This window comes from Lasioglossum baleicum, chromosome 15, assembly GCF_051020765.1.
Source record: "Lasioglossum baleicum chromosome 15, iyLasBale1, whole genome shotgun sequence".
Classification (NCBI taxonomy): domain Eukaryota; kingdom Metazoa; phylum Arthropoda; class Insecta; order Hymenoptera; family Halictidae; genus Lasioglossum; species Lasioglossum baleicum.
The window spans coordinates 8,825,451-8,849,850 of record NC_134943.1 but is presented as its reverse complement, the minus strand read 5'-3'; the positions used below and the strand labels follow the sequence as shown (position 1 = coordinate 8,849,850).

The 24,400-nt window shown below is 39.0% G+C and overlaps 6 protein-coding genes across 14 annotated transcripts in view; 1 reads left to right on the top strand and 5 right to left on the bottom strand.

Moving 5' to 3' along the window:
* The window catches only part of Tws (protein phosphatase 2 regulatory subunit tws), a 42,683-nt gene extending 36,169 nt beyond the window's left edge, over window positions 1-6,514 (bottom strand). The window contains exon 1 of the mRNA XM_076439595.1: window positions 6,373-6,514. The gene's annotated coding sequence lies outside the window, so the exon portion shown is untranslated. The remainder of the gene's footprint in view (window positions 1-6,372) is intronic.
* On the top strand, window positions 1,765-19,411 carry Mlh1 (DNA mismatch repair ATPase Mlh1). Of its 8 annotated transcripts, XM_076439585.1 has the most exons (11): window positions 12,213-12,346; window positions 12,546-12,731; window positions 13,811-13,986; window positions 14,046-14,109; window positions 14,178-14,377; window positions 14,450-14,678; window positions 14,748-14,949; window positions 15,015-16,164; window positions 16,237-16,300; window positions 16,375-16,573; window positions 16,639-19,411. In XM_076439585.1, the coding sequence occupies exons 3-11, from the start codon at window positions 13,874-13,876 to the stop codon at window positions 16,929-16,931; spliced, it is 2,514 nt and encodes an 837-aa protein (XP_076295700.1). In that variant the 5' UTR covers window positions 12,213-12,346; window positions 12,546-12,731; window positions 13,811-13,873; the 3' UTR covers window positions 16,932-19,411. The 8 variants fall into 8 exon arrangements, with proteins under 8 accessions (XP_076295707.1, XP_076295703.1, XP_076295699.1 ...); XM_076439584.1 differs by lacking the exon at window positions 12,546-12,731 and having other exon boundaries at window positions 12,166-12,346; XM_076439586.1 differs by lacking the exons at window positions 12,213-12,346; window positions 12,546-12,731 and adding an exon at window positions 12,759-13,711.
* On the bottom strand, window positions 9,005-10,525 carry LOC143216496 (isoaspartyl peptidase/L-asparaginase). Of its 2 annotated transcripts, XM_076439604.1 has the most exons (3): window positions 10,105-10,525; window positions 9,270-9,736; window positions 9,005-9,194 (listed from the first exon to the last, which is right to left on the bottom strand). In XM_076439604.1, exons 1-3 carry the CDS (start codon window positions 10,382-10,384, stop codon window positions 9,153-9,155), a joined length of 789 nt encoding a protein of 262 aa, XP_076295719.1. In that variant the 5' UTR covers window positions 10,385-10,525; the 3' UTR covers window positions 9,005-9,152. The 2 variants fall into 2 exon arrangements, with proteins under 2 accessions (XP_076295719.1, XP_076295718.1); XM_076439603.1 differs by having other exon boundaries at window positions 9,005-9,736.
* Window positions 10,633-12,668, bottom strand: Taf1b (TATA box-binding protein-associated factor RNA polymerase I subunit B). Its single transcript, XM_076439599.1, has 7 exons — window positions 12,527-12,668; window positions 12,371-12,461; window positions 11,964-12,310; window positions 11,723-11,889; window positions 11,451-11,666; window positions 11,161-11,390; window positions 10,633-11,089 (listed from the first exon to the last, which is right to left on the bottom strand). The coding sequence occupies exons 1-7, from the start codon at window positions 12,611-12,613 to the stop codon at window positions 10,893-10,895; spliced, it is 1,335 nt and encodes a 444-aa protein (XP_076295714.1). The 5' UTR covers window positions 12,614-12,668; the 3' UTR covers window positions 10,633-10,892.
* On the bottom strand, window positions 17,246-18,787 carry Roe1 (grpE protein homolog, mitochondrial Roe1). Its single transcript, XM_076439605.1, has 4 exons — window positions 18,653-18,787; window positions 17,863-18,277; window positions 17,693-17,776; window positions 17,246-17,604 (listed from the first exon to the last, which is right to left on the bottom strand). Exons 1-4 carry the CDS (start codon window positions 18,739-18,741, stop codon window positions 17,497-17,499), a joined length of 696 nt encoding a protein of 231 aa, XP_076295720.1. The 5' UTR covers window positions 18,742-18,787; the 3' UTR covers window positions 17,246-17,496.
* Window positions 19,161-24,334, bottom strand: LOC143216489 (putative pre-mRNA-splicing factor ATP-dependent RNA helicase PRP1). The gene is made up of 9 exons (XM_076439593.1): window positions 24,173-24,334; window positions 23,227-23,579; window positions 22,454-23,148; window positions 22,149-22,379; window positions 21,847-22,066; window positions 21,529-21,651; window positions 21,258-21,448; window positions 20,935-21,097; window positions 19,161-20,858 (listed from the first exon to the last, which is right to left on the bottom strand). The coding sequence occupies exons 1-9, from the start codon at window positions 24,220-24,222 to the stop codon at window positions 20,731-20,733; spliced, it is 2,154 nt and encodes a 717-aa protein (XP_076295708.1). The 5' UTR covers window positions 24,223-24,334; the 3' UTR covers window positions 19,161-20,730.
* Window positions 24,335-24,400: the final 66 nt, after the last annotated feature.

Below are 24,400 nucleotides of genomic sequence, written 5' to 3'. Positions count from 1 at the left end.
AGAGAGTAATGCATTTTCTCCTCTCACTTCCTCCATTCCTCTCGTTCTCACGCCCCTTGTCTGTACGGCACCGTTGCGGAATGATCGCACAATGAAATCCGGCCAATAACTATAGGGATGGGATCAATATTATACTTATGTATGAATTCAATAACAATATTTAAATCGTGATCATTTCGAGAAAACAAATAGGACAACCACAAGCCTGGACTGATTTTAAAGCCCGAAGCCTCTACATTCACGGAGTGGCAGGTGGAAAACTGGAGACCCATTTTTCCCAAAAACGCAGCAAACATTTTTTCCGTAAATGAATCTATCCAGTCAGATTCGAACCTACTTGTAATATACTTGATCCCATCTGAACCAATAACGTACCGATCGGTGGGAGGAACGTCCTCAGGAAATGGTACCGCGCGATTGGGGTTAGAGGCTGAGCAATCCTCCTTCAGAACGTGGTAGCGAGTCGATCTTCGAGTAACCCGATTTCAGGCCGGTCGCGGAACAAAGGGGCGACACGGAAGAAAAAACAGGCCACCGTGGAGAAGAACCTAACCCGTTGCTCTGAGAGACGGTCGCGAAACGACGGCCGAGCGTCCGTGTCCTGTGTCTGTGTGGGTGGCTTTTATTTTTCGGCTGACGCTCGTAAGTGCTTATAGCTGGCACTCTCTTGTGTACGTGCGTGCATACACGGAGAGGCAGAGAGGGACGAGGATCAGCGCTCTGTCAGCGAAGTAAGAGGCTCGACGTCATCGTCGTCGTCGGCTGCCAGTTACTCCGCGAGCCGGTGGCCTACATAATTCGAGTGCCGGGTCTTGTACCACTGTGCTCTCGAGTGCCGTCTGCTCGTTTCCGTAACCGCGGTATAAATATTTCGTAACCGCCCCCGTCCCCCTCCGAAATTTCGCTAACAGGCTCGCGATCATTCCCACGAAGCGGCGACGACGCACAGTGCGGTGTTTGACCGAAAAGCCGGAGAACTGTCGATTTCGAATTTTTTGCTGTCCGACGTAGTTAAAGGTCTGAAGACTTCAATATTATTTTATTTATTAATTCGTTCTCAATCACGGAAACCGATGTTGCCGCACGATTTACAAGTTTCGAAGAACACGCAGACTCCTTGTCGGATCGCTACTTAGCTCTGCTGTTAGTAGACGGTACGCTTTTGACCGAGGTAATTAGACTGCGGATTTTTTCCGAAATTTAATGCACCGGTTTCAGCCTGTCAACATTATTCGGAGAAGAAAGTAATTTTCACTTGGCTCCTGTTTTGCATAAAGATCCGTAGTCTACTCATCATCAGCGTGTCTGTGTGCAAAATAACATGGCAAGAAACTGCAGCTAAACAGACAATTTTTTATCGCTATAATGATTGTAGTAAGCTGGTCGTTAAATTTATGCAATCCGTTGGTACCGTTTTAATTTTTACCGTCTCATTCTTGTCGTAAATGCAATCCGCGTGTCTACTCATTATCTGCGAAAGATGAACGGCGAATCGGTGACGAGAGACACTGAGGTTCACGCCAAGAGGATGCAATTAATAGAGGTTTCGGGGTTGAAGTCGAGGACAACGGGCGAAATTGTTCGGTGTCGTCGCTCAACAAGATTGTTGCCAGTTGTGTGCACGTGACGCGAAAGCCGTAGTAAACGATTCGGCGACCCGATGCATCGCGCGTCGGCTCGTTTAACCGGTACGATCCACCGATAACTGCCTGCACCAATTAACCGAGAACCGTCCCCACCAACATTTTTCCGGGCAAGATCGCCGACAACGGGAGAGGATGCACACAGGGCGCGACGGACTGGACTGTTTGTTTCCCGAAAGACGCGTTGGAACGATCGACCCGCGTGCCGCCAGACTAAATATAAAACACGTCGGCCCTTCTGTCTTTTGTTTTTCTAACATTCTCGCGTGGCGTGACCTTCCACCTGAATATTCATTCGCGAAACTCTGGACTCCGGCCACTCGATCGCCAGCCACGTTGGTAGGAGGAACGCTCGCGGAACTGTTCGGGACGGTAATCGTGACAATGGATGAGCAAAATCGACCACCGGTTTTACGAGCATCGTTATTTATCCTTGCGAAGAATGAACCTAATTATATTTTATGTCTGCCACCATTTTCCATTTACTTCGAATAAGTAGACTGCGGAGTAACGGCGATTTTAAAACGCAGCGGGATTAAAAGAATGTTAAAATATCGACCTATTAGTTCCAGCTACATTTCAACGAGTCACATTCGCGATGAAGATTTTAAACAAAGTCTAACAAACACGAGTGTCGCGCGTTTCTTTTGAAATTAAATCAAATTTTATTCGTTTCTAACGAATATTTAAGCATTAAAATAAATGTAGCCGTACAAAAAATAAAAATTTTCTTTTCTCTTCTAAAGAAAATGTTAACGCAATGGGTTAAAGGAAGAAAACAATTTCTACTTGGTCCCTGCTTCCGGTAATTGTCGCGGAAATTTTGTCTTCTGCGCGCGTAAATCATTTATTACGCGATCGGAGTTGCCAGTGTCCGTCTGAAATAATCATAAACGTTTCGAAATGTTTAGTGCTCACGACAATGGATAATGATCTGTACAGAAGCTGTGGTTATTGAATCTGTTACGTAAGTTATTTAGTAAATAATCAAAACAACTTCAACAATTAGGATCTATTATCTACTGACTGACGAGCGAAGCCGGACGGTTAGGTTAGGCAGAAAAGTTACGTTTCCGAGATGAAGTAGATGCTCGTCGCTTGTTTTAGGTCAACCGCAGGAGTCGACCGCGGCCGGTTGCAGGGGAAAAATGCGAAGTAGCCCGCCGCGCGGCCCGCGACCACACGTTCATCTTGTTAACAATGTGCAATCGATGATGAACGTTCGTCGGAACGCGTGATCGCTCGTCGAAGGGAACGGTTCGACGAATCGTTTAACGGTTCATTACGCGGGGAACGATACTTTTCAATGCACAGCCGACAAGCCCTTCGTCGTTCCATTCTGTTTTCACATCGTCTCTTCCGTTGCTCGAGACTCCCGTCGATTAGGGTTAGGCGATACTTTAGCGAACCTTCAGTGTTCAGGCTTTAACACGATCGCTACCAACATTTCTTTCACTGCTTACTTTTCTCGTTAAAAAATTTCATTACACAAAACGTACATTTATGAGAGAAAGTCATGGATTCTCTGAAATTATATTTTGTTCTATGACTGGACTGCGGACCTTCATGCATTTGTGAACAAATTGGTTGGGTGAAATATAAAACAGTAAATGATTAGAAAAATGTATGAACATTGTAACATTGTTTTTAATGTAACAGTGCTTCCCAGGTTCAATGCAGAACATTTTTATTTTGCATGAAGATCCACAGTCTATCTATGACCTTAAACAATGAAGTGCATCGAATTAATTTGACTATTTTTAAGTAAACCGTGTGGCGGTCATACTTTTGATAGTGGTATCGAATGTGTAAATACATTCTCATTACCACGGTACAGCAATTAGGCTGTCGATTAGATGCGTTCGTAGAACGAACTGTAAACCTTTCACGGCGAGCTTGTCGTTTTTTTAAAATAAAATGACAGAATGAGAAAATTTCGCGTGAATCAGGATTGACAAAGTTTATCGACTTCATTCATAATGAATGCTAGAGTATATCAATTTCTGTTTCATTCGAATTTCCGGAGATCTGTCCACAAATATCGAAACTATCGAATGAGCCTCCGTAGCCCGACCATAATTTTGTCGGAAAGGTTACGGCTTACAATCCGAAAACCCCTGACAGTAAGAACTGTGCCATAGATCCCCAGGAGCCAGGAAGCTTCGGATGTATCTCTGATTCGACGTTGTCCCGTGTTGTAAACTCATTCTTTTCTTTATACGCCGACAGAGCGATAAAAACATAGGATTGAAGAGCGAAGGAAGAAGTGAAATTGTCTTCTTTACACGCGACGTCGCGGATCCGCTCGAGAAATACAGCCGGCCGTTTTTGTGGCCGGTTGTCACGGCCAGGAAAAACCGTAATACGCGTCCGAGAGGGAAACAGGGAAACGATTTTGTAAGACGTTCCCTTCAGAAGATGTCGTCAGGTGCTTCTGACAGGTTGCGAACACGGCCAAGGACGGTTAAGGGTGAAAAGTCCCTCGATTAAAGATTAAAAACAGAACGTTTCTTGACTAGACCTGTTTAGATTCAATTTTCGGACCGTTTTGTTCAATTTTTCTATTTTTAAAGTCATCTCCTCTGTATGCAGCGAGCTTGCTGATTAGTCCCAAAATGAACATCTCACAATTTAACTAAATAAAATAATTAAAAAAATAAAAAATCGAACGTTTCTTGAGTAGATCTGTTTGGATTCCCGTTTCTTTCAATGTCTACCTATTTTTATAGTCATCTCCTCTGTATGCAGTGAGAATAAACTGATTGATACGTTGGGTAAAAGTAGACCACGCTCCCGTGGTCAAGGGTCCCTTTAAATCGGCAATCTCTCTTTTTCCCAGTAATATCACACCTTCGATATGATAACGCGCAATGGCGTTTCAGGGGTACGGGTTCGTTAAATATTTATCCAACGATAAGTATCGCCATACGGTGCACAAACAAATATGTTAATTGTTGAAATCGGGAAAATCGTTTTTTCCGAGGATAAAATGGAAAAGGGTGACACGAAGTTCTAGCGAGCAATTTATTTTCGAGAACGACTCGCCACGCGCGCACTTCTGCCGGCAATAAGTAGAAACGGACCGCGATGACCAGACATGATAGGCGAGTCGCATCTGCTATCTCGCCTACGCATCTCACTGCATTTACAGAGCATGCACAGATCGGTAAAAATTCCTACATATTTCTTGAAGCTTTTTTGTAAAACTTTTTTTAAAAAAATATACACTAAACCCTCCTATAACACGGAGCCAAAATTGCGATTCAATTTCTATCGAGTTTAATTGAATTTTCTCAGATATGTGCTAATTCTGAGTTTCTTATAACGCGGTACGAATTAATCGCTATCTGCTATGTCGCCTACGCATCTCAGTGCATTTACAGGGCATGGAAATCGGTAAAAATTCCTACATATTTCTTGAAGCTTTTTTGTAAAACTTTACGAAACAAAATGTACGCTAATCCTTCTTATAACACGGAGCAAAAATTGCGATTCGATTTCTATCGAGTTTAATTGAATTTTCTCTGATATGTGCTAATTCTGAGTTTTTTATAATGCGGTGCGAATTAATCGCGTTACAAGAGACTTAACTGCATTAGGAACGACTGATGGAGGGTTGCTTTGTCAGCTGACCAACAGGTTCAGGTAGAAGATTGATTCCCTATAATCATTTTCAACAATGACTACCGTTGAAAAAGAACACGAACCTACGAAACATTCCATTCGCCCGCGAAATATAATTCGGTAAAGTCGAACCACGACGATAACCGAGTGTTTACGTGCTGTAAAGAGGGATCGATGTATCCGACGCGTCGCGATGTAACGCGATTAATACGAAGTCAGTTTCGAGGGGCACGCACAATGTACATCCCGTTAAATATCCGTAACCATTCGAAAATCTGACGCCCGTTTACATTTGCACGAAATATATGATCGAAATACTGGCATCTCGAACGACATCGCAAACACTAGATGTCCAGATCCACTCGAATCCTTGTCTATCTCCTGTGTCAAACATGTCCCATTGACGCCCATGGAACAGTTCCATAGCAACCCCTGTGCGTCGGGTTTGTAAATAACGTTCACGAGATACTAACCAACCGGAAGTGTCACTGGGCGTTAATGAAATAAATAACGCGTACCCGGGTATCCATTTACTGTATTTCTTTCAACAATTCGTTAATTCCATTCTTTTCTCGCTAATATATTAATTTATAATCATACAATGAGAATTTGTGCAAAAGGTTTTGACACTAAACCTACCAACACCGGTCAAAATGACCGGTTCCAGGTTTTTTATTTTACGATTAGGGAAATAATAAAACGGATTTCATAAGAAATGATTGTATAGATATCTTTAGTAGTACACGTATTACAATAGGAGCCGCACAAAGTCTAAATAAAATCGATCTTGTCATTTTTATAAGGGAACATATACCAGTTACGTTTAATACTAAACCTACCAAGCCTTAAAAGTAACTGGTACATGTTCCCTTATGAAAATGACAAGATTGATTTTATATAGACTTTGTGCAGCTCCTATTGTAATACGTGTACTACTAAAGATATCTATACAATCATTTCTTATGAAATCTTCATTATATCAATAATCGTAAAATAGAAAATCTGGAATCGGTCATTTTGACCGGTGATGGTAGGTTTAGTGTTAAATAATCTATACATTTTGGTTGACTACAGAAGGGTTAAAGTAGATTTGAAATAGACTTACGATGGCAGGAAGCGGAGACAGCGCGGCTCTCTTTCGATGAATGATTGCCAGGATCACGGAAGAGCAGGTGGGATGTCGAGTGGAACGAACGCGTGTGAGATCAAGAAACGGCATGCACTTTCGGATAAACTCTTGATAGTCGGGAATGTCGCAGAAGATGCCGACCAACACTCCGGAAACCACGGGAATCAACTGTCTTTCACACGCAAGTATGCACGAATATCCCGTGCAAGTTCCTCGAGGACCGATCGCCGATGCACACGCGACCGGACTGTTGTACTTGTACACAATGATGCGTGATCGTACACACGAACCACGTTCCGTGGCGGCGAGATCGTGGAACGACGACAGCCATCCGACACTACCTCACGCCAGCTGGTGTGTTTACTACTGACGGAACGGTCGGTCCGTCGTCCGTCGTCCCTCGAGCCGCGAGCCCAAGGCTCGCTCGGGACGAGGAACACGCACACCGGGAACCGCCGACAGACCCTACAAGAGAGTGCAACAGTTGCTCGTTCCCCACGCCCGCAACCGGCCAATCGCTGCACTATTACCGCTCGAATCTCTTCTCTACCGCAATCAGTAAAACAGTTTTCCAAAAATCGAGTCGCTCCCTACCTTGCCCACGGAATTAATCGATTCGAATTTTTTATTCGATCGAGCAAAATTTTATTCGTTACTTTCCTTCGAAGGTCGAAGATTTTGAATCTTCGATTTCAGAAACTTCGAAGGTGATGAGTAGACTGCGGAGGTTTATGCAATTTGCAATTTTTCGAGACGATTTTTAAGAGGAACCAAATAAAATATTATTTTCAGTGGTAGTAGCCCTTGTATCACAATTTTACTATAAATTCTGTCGAAGCATATATTCTGACATTTTTTCAACTTCATACAAGATTTTGTATGGTGCTCTCAAGCCATTTGTCATGCTACTCGGATTTTCAACGACGAAATTAAAAATATCAGTAGTCAAGTTTTTATCGAATGGAAATTGGCGCCGAGCTTGAACGAAAGAGAGGGGACATTCTGAAAGATTTTTAATGCAGTCATTTAGAAAGATGAGAATAATAATGATTTGATATATATTTTTGTACTGTACATTACAACTTATCACCATCAGCGTTACGCCGTGCAAAACGACTAACAAAAAATAGCAGCCTGTCACCACTTCTTCAAAATGAGATTTAATTGAGCTTTCGACGCTGAATCCACGCCGCTGTCTTCAGTGTTTGAACTCTTTGAAATATGCGTAAGATACGATTCTATAAAACATACTTCTTCATAAAGATCTTCCACAGACATTTCCACCGCAAGTGCGCACTCGTTCAATAGCCAACGAAAGCTCCGCGGTAAAGATTTTTCGAATACTGCGAAATTCTTTGGTTTCACGCGGCTGAAAATGCAATGGTACATCCAATAGTCTTTGAAGGGTCGAAAAAATTGGTGTCTGCTATTGACGTCGTTCACGCTCCGCTTCCTCTCTGTCTTTGGTGTTGAGACGAAATTTTTGTCTCGGAACAAGGAAATTTCGCTTAGACTGAAGGGATCGTTCAATTTTAGAAAATCGTCGTCTATGTCTATGTTATCTATGTCAATATTGTTGATATCTATACCGTTCGACAGAAATAAATTCTCATCCGTGATACTCATTTGACCAAAGCTATTAAAACTATAATTTTTTAATTCGGAGAATGAATCATCCCTTCGTTCTTCAAGTTTCATAACTGTGGCAGGTCCTTTAACGAATTGGCCCTTAGGATTTCGCTTAGACTGCCATTTTTCTTTCTTAAAACGCATCCTTGAACTAAGCTGTGGCTTCTCGATGGCTTCCTTTTCCGCTATAGTTAAGCTCAAGTTGCGTTGACTACAAATCCTGTTTTCTAATTTTATATCTTTCTTAGTAATACTGTGGGGTAGACCCGCGTCTTCATCCTCCTCTTCGTCGCCGTTGTCGTCAGGAATTGCTAGTCTACCATCTGGTAGCGTTTCCGTGAATGTAAAATCCTCTGATTTAACATGACAATTTTCTACGGTGGATCTAATACTATTGTAATACAATTCTTTAGGAACGTCAACCATCACTGTGCACGGTATCTTCCTGTACACGTAATCGTTCACGTTTTCATTTCTCTTCACGTGCTGGTTCTTCGTATCGTCTTCTACGTCGACGAGCTCTTTCATTTCTTCTATACTCGGCATTCTTGGTTGCTCAAAAGGAGGCACGATCTTGTCGATAAAGTGCAAACGCGAGTCTATAATCTCTAATTTAATGCCACACTGCATTGCTAATTGTACAAGTCTGAAAATAAACCAGATTACAGAATCTTACCGATAAATAAATCATTTGTGACTTGACCTAACGATCACCTCAGACTACTTACGATTCAGGTTTCGTCATATGGCCCACTTTTGTAAGGAAAAAATCACTTCTCAAGACAGTGGGTATATCGTGCAGGGGATTCTCCAACAAACATTGCAAATACGAATGAAGCGGAGTTAAAGACGGTGGGAAAATGTCTACCGCTTTCGGTGGGCCGTCGTTCGAACATAAATTACAAATATATTTGGTCATGGCGTGGACGAGCTCCTCCGACAAACAGTGTTTCGAATTCTTGATTTCTGGTTCCTTCTTCTCCGCCTTAGAAGTGATAAATTCCAGAAATTTTATGTACAAATCATCTATGCCGTGGGTGTTTGGACAGTACTTGATTTTTGTCGGATAATGCGAGTGCGTTAGAATCGTTTTCCTGCCCTCAATATACCCCTGCCATTCTCGAAAACTAAACAACTTTTCGTTCAGCAGGCCCCGTGGAATAGCCATACTGCAACATAAAATATAAGTATGTTCGTAAAACGTGCAAAACCTTTCTTGTTCTCCGCAATGCAAACTTAATTACAACGGGACATTCGTAGTCGCAATTTTTGATGGTATCAGCGTTGTACATTTCTCTTCTCTCTTCCTGTATTCTAGCCCCGGCCGTGATCACATCATTCTCTATCACCGCGTATGGCATTTTATCGGAAGTGAAATAAGTCGCCCAACTACCATTCGATTCGAGCACGACCGCGCCACCGATTTTATCAAATTTCTTGGACATAGAAGAGAAGTGTTTATAAAGAGCCTCCTCCCCGGTGAAACCGTGTTCAATATCCTCCACGATGGCTCGCGATAATCCCAATTTCATTACAGTCTCTCCGTGTCCTGTTACAGAACAACCTGCGTTCCTAGTTGCATAAACTCCGCAACCCAACATCGGAGTGTCTCCTACTCTTCCTACTAATTTTTTGTTCAGACCACCTGTCGTACTGCCAACAACAATGCTGCGTCCGTCGTACGCTATGCAACCGACAGTGTCAGAACTGCCTACAAATGGTAGCTAAATAAATATACTGATTCTCCCAAACCGCTTGTCCACTAGGGTAGCTCTTGTTTTCAATTTTTGAATTCCTTTTACGGCACCCCCCAGAGGTGCTCCAAATAATTCAAAAAGAATCTAGGCAAAGTTTGAGTGCCCACAGATAAAAATTTTAATGTTCAATCCATTTGGGGCACGTTTTTCCGTTAATCGATCAGGCTCTAACTTTGCACAGTTTTTTTTTTTTAATTATTTGAAACAACTCTGGGGACTGCCGTAAACGATATTTTGACAAAAATTGTTGACAAGTGTGAATAAGAGCCGCCCTATTATCCACCCTTCTTAGAATGTAGACGATTATTGGCAACTTATTTACTTGTTACCATGTCGACTCCTAGTAAACTTAGATTGTCTATGTCATTTTTTTCATCCTCTTCCGATAACTCTACTCGTGCCAGCGGTGCTACCATGTTCCCCTCGGATATCCAATTTAAACCAGCATGCTTTGCTAAATTCTTGGCCCCGTCACCCACAAAAATGGCATTCGGGAAATTGTTCAGCACGTATTTTGCAAGCGATATAGGGTGCTCTATGTCTGACACGGCTGCTACCGATCCACATTTGAATGATGAACCGTCCATCAAGCTTGCATCCATTTGCACTTCTCCTGCATCGAGTGCATTGGTATGTAAAACATACGTTTCTGATGTTGCCTTACAGCTACCGCCGAATTAATAGTTCTAGGATTATAATACCTCTTTCGTTTAATACAGACCCATAACTACAATTGTAAAACTCGTCGCATTCCAACCACCATAGAGCCGTCTCTACGGCGTCTACCGAACTCTCGCCGTGTACTAATTTCTTATATCCATTTATGGCAGCTTTCTTACAACCTGCTATTTTTTCCATGATTATATCATTGTTAAAATTCCCTGCACCCCCGTGTACGATTATGCACGGATAACTGTTCTCGTAACATCTACATTCCCTAGCTCCTAATCTTCTATTTACATTAACTCTTTCAAGCTGCATTTTTTTTACGAAATGTACAAAAGAACCGAAAATATGTTTTACAAAAGGGGCTGTGACACACTTCTGGATTTTGAGGTTCGATACATGAAAGATCATCTGACAGACAAATAGACATTCATTTTTTCTCACTCACCTATTTATTTTTTCTGATATCCTACTAATCTGATACTCGGTTACGTCGTCTAGGGCGAACAACGTTTTCAGTACAACCACGATGAATGCCATAGCACGTCCCTCGTAGTTCGGAATGTATGATTTCTCTATGGTGAATGTCATCTTCGGAGCAGTCAGAACTATCAGTCTTTCAGTGTACAGTTGTATACCTTCTAAAAATATAAAATCGTTAAAAACGAGTCATACATTAATAGCATGTAGCTAACAGAAATATTTTACATACTTGGTAATCCCAACTCTTGGCAGTATCTATGAACCAGAGGCAAAAGATCAGGGCACGTTACGTCCCAAACATGAAGAAACTTCGCTATACCCGCGGCAAGACGTCTCATTCCTTTATGAGTAATTTCCACATTTTGTGTCAAAAAATTCATTTCACTCTTCGATAAAGACACTTCCGGTGGCAGTAAATGGTCCAGTTTATAGTAAGATAAATGCCCCTCCCTACCATATCTGCAACCAGAAAAAATTTAATTAACAACGACAATAATGTGAATATTGTGTATTATATACCTGAGCATATCTCCTAACTGAATAGGTTGATTATGTATCTTAAGAGCTAGATATATGATTGCCCACAGTCTCATGGGTGTGATCACATGAGGTCCTATCTTGTACTGAGTACTTATGTGTTTTGCCTTATAACTAACTCTTTTGTTCCTAGGTACATTTTTCGAAAGCTTCTTAATTTTCCTCGTTTCCTCTTTAGCATGAGAACTGAACTGTACTCTGAAAAGATACAACATTGTATAACAGTTTTTATGAGCAATTTGAGGAACATTTACCTTCCCTCATTATCCGAAGACTTTACTGAACTGGATTGAACACTGTACGCACTCTGAGTGAACGAACTAAGACCATCACCTTCAGAAGCTGAGAGCAGATGAGAGAAATTAGATGAACTAGCTTGAGATTGAAGAAATCTATCATAATCTGCGTTTATTAAGAGCCTCTGAAAAAATTTTTACAATATATATAGTATAATGCCTGTACATCATATAGATGCATAAAATCCCAATTACTCACTTTATTTTTGTTAAGTTCTCGCAAAGAACTTCCCTCGCTTTGATTACCAGATACCATAGAAGTATTTGTACTGCTTCCAGTCTTTCTACGTTTTCTCTTTCTCTTTTGCATCTGTATTTTACCATAAATAATTTCTGCATCCCTTTTGTTGTATCTCTTAGCCAATTTCGGCGCACATTTCTTCTTCGTTGAAATGAATGCCACTTCTAACTTTCCTAAATACGTTGCCCATAATTGTAATACCGTTAGTTTCAGGTCTGCCGGAACACCAAGTTCAATAAGTTCGTTTGTTAATCCGATTAAAACGAAATTGTACAACTCCCATGAGGTCCATCCAAGCTCTTCACCTGGGAATCAAAATATATGTTAACAACCACTGGTTGGTGAGCTAAAAAATTATATTTTACCTGAGCTCTGAGTTCTCAATTGTCTGATCCTTGTTTTTCGTAATCTAGTTGAATTGTCTATTCGTAATTCGAAAACCTCCTCCCTGACATCCTGTACAAAGCAGCACAGTTATGTAGAAATGTAGCCTTTCGAGAGAGAAAATAACATTGTCATACCTCGTTCTGTGTTTGACAGGTTTGACAGAAAAAATATCCTGCTTCCTTATAAAAATCTGCACCACCACAAAGCTTGCACTGTGGCATTATTTCTGTCAAAAACTGTTAACACGTGCACGAAACCACAGATGACCACAGTCTGTGACGAAACGACGAAACCATGCTTCACGCTTCACCGTGTCTTTCCCAGTCTTTCCGCCAACAGGTTATATTTTATATTATTCATTTCAAGTAAAACGCGCGTGTTTATCGTAGGTGGCGACACTTAGAATTTTAAATATTTATACAAATTGCTAATGCAAGAATCATTAATTAAACGCGTCATGGTTTACAATTGTCATGGTTTACAATTGTCACGATTTACAATTGTTATGAACAATGTGCACTCAAGTGTATTTGATAAACAATGCAGCACTATTCAAATAAATATACACAGGGCCGGCGCGAGGCAGTTCAGCGCGTTCGCCGGAACCCGGCCTCGTGTTTTAAAAAGCCCCGCGGTCTACGAAAACTCATCAGACATTTTGCAGGACCCCCTGTATAGTATTTATATAGATTTAGATTGAATATTCGGGTGTGTGTGGAAAATGCACTCACATAATCCACTAATCGATGATAACTTGCTGTACACTGACATGAGTGCAAGATTTTCTCTCCTGTCTTTGCATTGAAATATTTCGTTGCAGCGTGTTGCAGACGTTGACATCAAACGTTGACACGTCTGCAACACAGGTGCAGAGGACATTAGGTATATAGCCGTGGCTTCAGCTGAACGTAGTTTCTCGCGGTTGAAAGTAATAAAAAATTATCTTCGATTTCAATAAGCCAAGACCGATTTACGATTTAGATAAGACCGATCTCTTGCAATTCTTTCAATAGAAAGCGAAGTAGCAAACTATCAATCAATTTTGATAACGTAATCAAAGATTTTGCGGCGAAAAAAGCGAGAAAAATTATGTAATATTTATCTTACAAAAAATATATGTAACATCCGTTGTACTTGTAACAAATAATTCCTTATATTTGAATGTGCAGTCTGGCTCCGCGCAATTTTTGAACCGGGCCCCGCAAAAGGTCACGCCGGCCCTGAATATACATACTCCATATTTTGGCGCGAAAACGAAACTCAATATTGGCACAATAGTGCACAATAGTGCGGTGTAGTTCAGTGTAGTTCTAGCAAAAGTAAAGAAAACATTTCCTTTCCAATTTTCATTATTATTCTTCCTTTTATATTTTGACATTTACGTTATGGAGTAATTTATCGCATTAATTCGATGACAGATATATATTTTCTTGCAATTCCGATCGAAAATTGAAAATCGTGTGATTTGGTGGTGATTTGACATGAATGTACCAAGAAAAATACAAAAATTGGATGAAGTCGTGGTAAACAGAATTGCAGCTGGCGAAGTAATTCAAAGGCCAGCGAATGCTCTAAAAGAATTAATTGAGAACAGGTTAGACACATTCGTCTTGTATATTCGTTCGTTATATTCATTCGTTATAAACATTTTAGTCTTGACGCAAAATCGACTAACATTCAAATCCTTGCCAAGGAAGGCGGTTTGAAATTATTACAGGTATTTGTTAGTACAATTTCCGTCGATAAAACGATTGTAGAAAATTGATCGTTTGTTGTTGTTTTCAGATACAAGACAATGGTACAGGGATCAGAAAAGATGACATGGAAATCGTTTGCGAACGATTTACAACAAGTAAACTACAAACATTCGAAGATCTTCAATCGATATCAACTTTTGGATTTCGGGGAGAAGCTCTGGCTAGTATCAGCCACATTGCACTCTTAACTATTACAACAAAAACAGCTGATGAAAAATGTGCTTATAAGTATGCAGATTTTACATATAAATGATAACGCCTATAAATTGTTCTTTCATTAAGTTTCTTATCTTGTATTAGAGCATCTTACATTGATAGTAAACTGAAAGCCTTACCGAAACCATGCGCTGGAAATCAAGGAACCACAATAACAATAGAGAACTTGTTCTATAATGTTGCAACAAGAAGGAAGGCTCTATCTAATATACCTGAGGAGTTCAACAAAATTACAGATGTAGTCACAAAGTATGCAGTACACAATCCTACAGTAGGATTTGTATTAAAGAAAGCTGGTGAAATTACACCTCAGGTATTATAAACAAAGATTAAATATAAATTTATATAAATATTATCGTATTAATATGATCCACGTTGTTAGGTCAGAACGCCCCATAATTCCACAAAGATGACCAATACAAGGATACTTTATGGTAATCCTGTCTTCAGAGACTTAATGGAAGTTGAACACGCAGATGAGACTTACAAATTCAAGATGCAGGCGTTAATTACAAATCCGAATTACACGAATAAAAGGATGGTGTTCCTCCTGTTCATTAATAATAGATTGGTCGAATCCTCTAGTAAGTTTCAGAATGTTGAATCGATCCTCTTTTGTACGATGAAATCTATAAGCCTTTGGTTTCAGCAATTCGGAAAATGTTGGAAGAGCTTTACTCTTTCTATCTTCCGAAAAGGACCCACCCTTGGTGTTATATCTCTTTGGAAATCGATCCACAGAATATTGATGTAAACGTACATCCAACCAAACACGAAGTGCGATTTCTACACGAGAATTCCATCATTGAAAAAATGAAATCTGCTCTGGAGGAGAAATTATCTGGGAACAGTGCTTCCAGAACATTTTACGTGCAAGCAAGATTACCGAAGGCCGATATTACTAAAGAAGTCTTAAAGGAAGTTTTGCCAGAATACGAAAAGGAAAGCACTGATAAAACAAAGAAAATTCGTCCCCAGGAAATGATTAGAACCGACTCGTCCGATCAGAAATTGGACAAGTTTAATTTTACTATTCATGCAGCAATGAAACATGCTAGAAACGATGAGACTTTACAGCCTGAAGATAATTCTTTGCTCAACAAAGTAAACGATTTGAATGAAGATAATAAGGATCTAGAAAAGACAGACGAAGTACAATTAACGCCAGTTAAATTGCCATCTGTAGAAGAAGTAAAAACAGCAACACCAAATACACCATGGAGTGATTTAATAAATGAATCCAGTCAGTCTACATCATCAGAATTAGTAGAGCCTGATAATATAATTTCAAACACATCTAATAGTAATGAAAATCAAAGAAATGTAAACAGTAGTCGTCTAGATAGCTTTGAAGAACTAAATAATAGAGCAAACGAGTCCATACAACAAAAAAAGTGCGTTGATGAAATTGCAGACAGGGCACGTAAACGAGTGTATCAATACTTCGGAAGTAAATCTGCAGAAAGATCTAGTCCTTCTAAAGACGAAACGGAAACAAATAAGATTGATAATCAGTCTAATGTAGACTCACTAGAATCACACGAACCAATCGAAACTGGTAGTAATAAGATTGATGACACTACAAGTAGTCACGAGTTCAAATCTTATTCGATAAATAATTTCAAAAAAGAAGTGAGATTAACGAGCGTGCTGACATTACGGAAAGAAGTAGAGAACGATTTACACGAAGGATTGAAACAAATCTTGTCGGACCTAATTTTTGTAGGTTGCATAGATGAACGTTCTGCGCTCATTCAGAGTGGAGTGAATTTGTATCTTTGCAACACAAAGAAACTAGCGTAAGAGAACTTTAAGTAATTCTAAAATTTTAAGAATTTATAAAAATTATTATATGTACTCCTATATTTTAGAGAGGAGCTGTTTTACGAAATTATGCTGTACGACTTTGCGAACCACGGTGTTATTAAATTCTCTGTAAGTGTTACGAGTTAAATTACTTGTACTCAAATTAAAAACTGTTTTGCGTATCAACTTTTACTTATTTTCAGGATCCGATCCCTGTGTACGATTTAGCTTTGTTAGGACTGGAGAGTAGCGAAGCTGGCTGGACGGAAGAAGATGGGAAAAAAGAAGACCTGGCAACAAGCGTTAAAGAAATCTTGTTCGAGAAGGCAGATATGTTAAAGGAATACTTTTCGGTTATCATAGATAAGAAGGGGAATCTGAAATCTTTGCCAGTGCTACTAGGTATAAATACATCGATAAAACTACCGTCGAAATATAATCCATCGTTTATTTTCATTTTCTTTCAGAGAAATATTTTCCGTACGAGGCTGGCCTTCCTCTGTATATACTACGTTTGGCAACCGAAGTCCAGTGGTCAAAAGAGCAAGCTTGTTTCAAAAGTTTCTGCAGAGAAACTGCGATGTACTACAGTCAAATGAATCCTATGCATAACGCTCACGACTGGAAGTACATTACAGAACATGTTTTATATTCTGCGATTAAGGAGAGTTTACTTCCCCCTAAACATTTTGCGCACGACTCAACGATATTGCAGATAGCAAACTTGCCCGATCTGTACAAAGTTTTCGAAAGATGTTAGACCATGTTCGTAAATCAAATTTGTACAGTTTATTTTACAGAATAAATTACATTTAACTATTTCTCTCGCTTGCTAGGCGAACGTGTGAGCAGTACTAAAATGTTTGCGAAAATGATTTTATCCTTGACAAGTTTTATGGTCAGCCTGCAAGATGATAATTTCAATTACTGATTAAACTCACAGATCATTTCAGTTATATTTTCGTAATGAAATGTAACAGATACAAAAGACGATACAATAAAAGGAATGATGCTTTTCAAGTATATGTATATATATATATATATAAATCTATGTGCAGTAATCAAACAGACATGAAAATTATGTTACATTTATTTTTAAACGATCAATTAATAACTAAATCTTTGTGAGAACAAATATACTTATCAGGAACTCAGTATATTATGCTCACTTTTAGTATTAATTTATAACATTCACTTTCTGTAGTTTACATTTCAATTTTAGTTATCATATTGCCATTAACATCTTAATCAAACGGATAGTGTCTGGATGCTAAAGATTGTGTCCTTCGTTCCTTTTTCTCAATTGATTTATACAAAATAATAAATTATCCTTTAGCAACACCAACTAATGCTGGTCTCACTACTCGTTCGTGCAATTTGTATCCCAGTTTAGATACAACCACAATTGTCCCTGGCTCTTTACCTTCAACTTCCTGTGTAGAAGTATTTTTCATTAGAACTATAAATATAGTATCAAAGAGTAAATTAAGATTTCAATACATGTACAAAGACTATTCTTACCTGTTGAAATAACGCTTCATGTTGATTAGGATCAAACTTTTCGTTCATTGGATTCAGCGATAGAAGACCATGCTTCTTGAACACCTACAAAGAATCATTTCATAGTAACACATATGATATTTTCTTTTTTAATGTAAATAATTGATGCCATTATACAGTTTTCTGTTTACTTTGTGTAGCTGTGCTTCGGTCATTCTTAAACCCTCGTACAATGTCTTTAAATGTGGATTCTCGTTTGTCAGTTCATTTTTTGGTACGCTCTCCGTAGCTTTGCCCAAGATATCAGCTACGTCTAAGAGATCCTTACAGAAACTTTGGATACCAAATAATTTCGCGTCATCGATTTGTTTCATTAATCTAATTCTAAGATTCTCTCCATCTGCGAGCGCCCTTTTGTATTTGTCCTCTAATTCGCATTTGTTACTTCTCAACTCTGTCAATTCCTTATTAATGAGTTCGAGATCGGCTCTTAATTTTTTCTCACTCTCCGTTGGCTCCGACAACGGGCTATTATCAGACTTCTTTTCTTCTGTAATCGTAGTGTATTCATTTGCTTGCCGTGAAATATACGATTGTTGGGATAACCTAGAAATCAACACAACGATTATTAACAAATTATGTAAAAGATATAGGAAAATTATAAACGATAAAGAAGTTCTATTTAATTACTGTATTTGTAAAATAAATGATAAATAAAGCAAGAGGTTAATAAAACATTCAAGTTGTCGATTTCCTTTTGTGACAACCCCGTAACAATATTTTGGGAGATAAAATGCAAATAAACAAAGATAGATGTTGTTACGTACATCACTGTTTTATTATACAAATCTATAATAATACGATCAGGAAGAGAATAAGTGTTACTTAATAATCCTAACCTCTACATGCAAGTTGCAAAACGTGTGCCGAATTGTACACGCGTTTTGGCATCATAACAAATTAAGGAACGCTAAGCCTTACCTAAGTAAAATATTTTTATTGATATTATGCAAACTGTCAACCGTGATACGAGTGATTCTTAGTGCAACCGGTGCCACAATCGATGCCATTCTTCGGAATTTCACGGAAAAACAGTGAGATCGATGAATGATGAAATCGCCGCGATCCTCGTGCTTTCTCAGTGGTTCTCAAACGTTTTTTCCTGCTCTCAATGAACAGCGATACAACGCTACATAACATTTCCCCTTGTTACGTAAAATGTATTTCAACAGTGATTTCAACGATCAACATTTTCATCTCTAATAATACGAATTGTAAAAATATATACTTGTTCGTTAAAAGTTTACGGAGCAAAACGAAAATCAGACTAAAGTACGTTTCGATTTCTTACGCTCAAATTCTAGAAAACTTTTTTGTTTCATTCCCCTTGCATATATATATATATATATACACATATATATATATACTATAATAATGCTATTACACTTCCTACTGTATATTTATTAACGATTGTTCATTCGACTCGTGATATTTTCAATGTTTTATTGGAATGAAGTGATACAATACAATGAAAACTGTTCGCGATCGTTAATCCTGTGGTTTCTGTATATTTATGTATATATAATTCTCTTTTCAATACCTGTGTAATTTTTATTTACAAAAATTAAAATAATCACTGAATACGTTAAAACGAGCAGAACCGCATCTCCAGTAGCAAAGAATTCATTTCACAGCGATTTTCTGATACTACTTGAATTTCTCGATACCATAGTAAGTGGACTGCGAATCTTTATGCTAAACTATATTTTTACAAGCACAAATTTATAGAACAAGGAATTGGAAAAAATTGTATTCAGTATAGTAGGTTTTATGTCATATTCCAATGAGTAAACATTTTTCTATGTTAAGTTTCAAAGGATCAAAAATGCTATAAATGCACAAAATCCGCAGTCTAATAATAAGCTGGGAAATTCAGAGTTCTATTAGGTATGCGTACGATGTTAGAAGTTGGTCATCAAAGTTAGTTTCCTGACGAATGGTTAATCATTTCTATTGTGCTAATTACCATAAATAAGAATAATTTGATTCGCTTCTTGTAAATCTATTACGTGTAGCTCTTTTTAAAATATCTGTTAACATTACGATTTCTCTTGTTCATGTTACATCGTAATTACTTCCTCTTTCCACGAGGAGTATCGTTTATTTTGTAGCAAATTTTTTCGTGTGAAATCAGAGTAACGGCGTAGCTGTATCGCTTATAAACGAAAATGAATGCATGGTGGCAAGTCGCTTAGCTCCATTACAATCACAATAAATATATACGATGCTCTCGACTGTAGGTACTTATAAAAAAAAAAGTGAAATACGTAACACGTAAAACAGCACTACCTTTGTTTGTTTTTATAAATGAAAAAACATAATTTGCATCAATAATTCTGTGTAGTCGTTGCCCTTCAATTGTCCGTGATCAGGCATTGTCTTGATTAGCGTATCATGTTCTCAACATTTAATACAAAAATTAATCTATCTTTATCTAGTATTACATTCCAAGTGTGCAAACGTCGATTCAACAAATTCTACTGGTAAAATTACTTAACCGCTACACATTTTTTTTCTTCAATGTACATAAATAAATCATTTATCAACCAACTATATATGCCTTTCGGGTGCCTCTAGCGGATTAAACGCCAATTTTTTTTCGTCTCGTTTGCATTACGTTTGGAGAATAAATCGAGGTCTACAAATACTTTAAGAAGTTTCTCGGCACACGAGCCTAAAAAACGTACAAGTCTTTGAAGCTTGTACAAAACTAGAAATGTTCATTAAGACTTGTCTTTTTATCTTTACATATTAAAGTGAAAGTTGCGGAGTAGTTAACTACCCTTTTGGATGTGCCTTAAAACGTTCGGTATTTTGGCTTTATGTTTGAAAAAAACTGTCTGTGTGTGAGTGAGTGTATGCGTGTGATGGTGTTGTACATATAATATATATATGTATATATATGTGTGTGTGTATCAGGCATAATGCCAAAAACGGAGCTGATCACACATTATCAACCGTTTGACATCATTTTTGAAAATATCTAAAATATATAAGGGTTAGAATCCTTCTTGATACTGTTTCGAGTCTAACTTCGCTTGGATCACCTCCAATTGTCTCTTTGCTTCGCATTGTGGGAAGTTTTGTAACTCATAATATTGCGGCGCTATTTTTAGCAACCAATCGGCTGTGAAGAATAAAAATATTAATATTTATTTACAGTCCTGTGTAGGAGGATACAGAGCAGCGAATTAAATACTCACGTTTGATGTCGGTGACTGTTCTAATATAATTTTTAGTTGTAAGCACGAACTCGTTATAGATCACCCACTCGGGCTTGTGATCTAAACAACTGCTCGGATGAAGCTGTACAATTTGATTATCTTTGATGGTTAAATAGTGGCCAGTCCTCTCCAAGTGAGCAACCTGCATGCAAACAAGAGAAAAGAGATAGTAGCATACAGTTTATTCCGTTAAACGCTACAACACCTGGCAGAATTCGATTAGGCAAACCATCAACCATCAGATCCACGATTTCGATAGCATATTTTCTGCCAGAGGTAGTAATTACAGCCGAAGACGGTACCTGCATGAAGAAGCCGTTCACCAGCGCTTTCCTGATATTAATATAATAATCTTTTGATGTGAAATCCGTCGAGGTACGCTTTAAAGAAAATCTATCCATGATTCGGCTCAACTGTTGCCTTACGTTGTCGCCGCTTTTCAAAGATCGGTAATTGACGAAGTTATCGTAACACCATTGTGGGTCTTCGAAGTCTGCAAGAAAGAAGGCCGTTGAAGCCAAGATTCAATACACACGTAGGCTTACATAACTCGATTATTCACTCGATACTTACTTTGCTTAAAAGCGTGATACACGTTCAACAGCGTCAAGTGATCACCGTCGATGTGCGCGAATCGCATTTTCGCATCGTCCGCAGCCTTCTTCGATTCATTTGGCCTCACAAAACACTGTGGGACTAATACAATATCAATCATCAATATAAAACCACGTTACCTTACCACGAACCTGACTTTTTCTTAATAGCTTTTTATTGTATTAACAACATTTCAATGTAAAAGAAATAAATACACAAATTGAATATGAATCTAATATTGTTTCTCGAGAGAAAAGAAAAAATATAAAATACAGAATATTCTTGCTCCTACGTTACCTGAAAGCATAGCAGTAATGCTAAGAATCTCATTACTACAGTTATGGTCGCACGATGATATTAGCATTTTCGCCAATTGTGGATCCAGTGGAAATTCTGCCATTACAGCCCCCATATCCGTTAGGTTTCCGTCGTCGTCTAATGCGGTCAAATAATTCAAAAGTTCCAGAGCTCTCATAAGAGTTTCAGGCGCGGGAGGATCCATGAAATCAAAGTGGACCTACAACATACAGTATCTCTTTGATTTAGGTGATTCCATTTAACATCTTGTAAAACATCGAAAGTTAAATTTCCATACGTACCAAATCATCGATACCAAGCTTCTTCAGTTGCAATACTACACTGCCGAGATTTGACCTCAATATCTCGGGATAAGTATTTTCCAGCATCTCGTTCTTGTATGCTTTCTCTGTGTACAGTCGGAAACATTTGCCAGGTCTTGTACGACCAGCTCTACCCGCTCTCTGCTGAGCTGAAGCTTTGCTAATAGGCGATACTAAAAGAGATTCGACACGAATTCTGGGATTGTACACCTGTTAAAGAATGCAACAATTGTTATAAGAGAAAAATATGTTTTTCGCAATGCGAGATGTATGCGAACGTTCACCTTCTGTTTCGCGAAACCAGGATCTATCACGAAGACGACACCGTCGATAGTTAACGATGTTTCCGCAATGTTGGTCGAAACTACTACTTTCCTACCGATCGCACCGTTTTGTTTTGTGGGCGGTGCCGGTTCGAATATTCTTTGCTGAAGATTCGGGGGCAGTGTGGAGTATAACGGTATGCATTTTAGCTCGCCTGCTTCTGGACCTAGATTATCCATTTCTCTTTTGATTCTCTTACATGCTTCCTCGATTTCCTCTTGACCAGTTAAAAATAGTAACAAATCTCCTGCTACATCCTCGCACATGTGTATCTGAATAACAGTCCTGATAGCCGCCTCTAAATAATCTCTTTCTGGTTCGGGTGTATAAAAAATTTCGACAGGGTGCGTTCTGCCAGGTACATTCATTAAAGGTGCATTATCAAAATACTGTTGGAACTTTCCAGCATCTAATGTTGCACTCATAATCACAAGCTTCAAGTCTGGTCTCTGTTTAATCACTTCCTTTAGCACACCCATCAACAAGTCCGTGGCTAAAGTCCTTTCGTGAGCTTCGTCCAACAGTATCACTTGGTACGCGTCTAGCATTGGATCGGACATGCCTTCGCGAAGAAGCATACCGTCGGTCATGTACTTCAATACAGTTCTCACAGAACTGCAATCCTCGAAACGGATACTGTACCCTACTTCCTGACCTGTTCAAAATAATTTGTAGTTTAGAACATTATAAAATCTTAGATAAATTCTGACAGATTTCACAGCAGTCAATTTACCTAATGCAACATCCATTTCCTCTGAAACTCTCTGCGCGACAGACATAGCTGCTACCCGTCTCGGTTGTGTACAGGCAACACCCTTGATGCCGATACACTTGGAATACTCCACGCACCATTGTGGTATTTGCGTTGTTTTACCTGATCCTGTTTCACCAACAAGTACGATACACTGATGCTGAGCCAGTAACCTCATAAAATCAGCACGGTACTCGAACACTGGTAAGGTGATCCGCTTTATATAAAATTCATGATATCTTGGTGTATAAGGCAAACCAGTGTAAGGGTTCAATTGAACCTGACTTTTTGGTGCTGTGGATGGTACGGTTGTGCTGTTAGATGTTGAGCCACCACTACGACATAATAAATATCCAGATAAATATGTAACAAGTTTCAATGGTACGGACAACTATCTACGATCATCGTCTTCGAATAATGTTTACACCACCATCACGAGTTCGAGCAACGAAGGTTGAGAACACTTGATTGGTTATGAGAACCAGATTCATGGAAAACAACGGTATTTCAGTTTTCGACTTAATGTCATCGGTATGTAATTACAATTGATTTCTCAACACGTAAACGATACGTGTAAACGTTTGTTCAAATCACTTAGGTGGTATACTTTGCGCAAGATTGTTAACTGTAACACTGAATCACACAATAGGAAATTCAGTTGAGAACCTTTACACCTGAGTTGACCAAACAAGTCAACAGCAACAGTAAAGATTCGCAGCACGATATAGAAACGTGAATTCGAGAGAAATCTCCCGTCGTGTTGCTGTTAACAATAAATATGATCGTTCGAGAGAAACTATTCCGAGGATGCGAGAGTCATTGGATGTGATTTCCGATAGCATTGAAAAAACTTGTATCAATGCACATGGCAGTATATTTTGTCGAATTTTCTCGAATGCCGCGATTGTACGTATGATAGTTCACTCACTTCTTCCGTTTAACGTACGGATCCACAACCTCGATCCTCCGTTTTGACATTATTCTTGTCCGTCAGCAGGCAAGAAAAGCAAAATCTGTTTACGAACTTCCACACACGGCGTCACAAAATGGCAAACTGGTTACAGCTTCCTGTAATCGCATTCGGTAGAATTAACGAGAGATGGCGCGTTCGACGTTACAAAGAATCGTGACGTCATAACGTACTTTACGCGCGCGC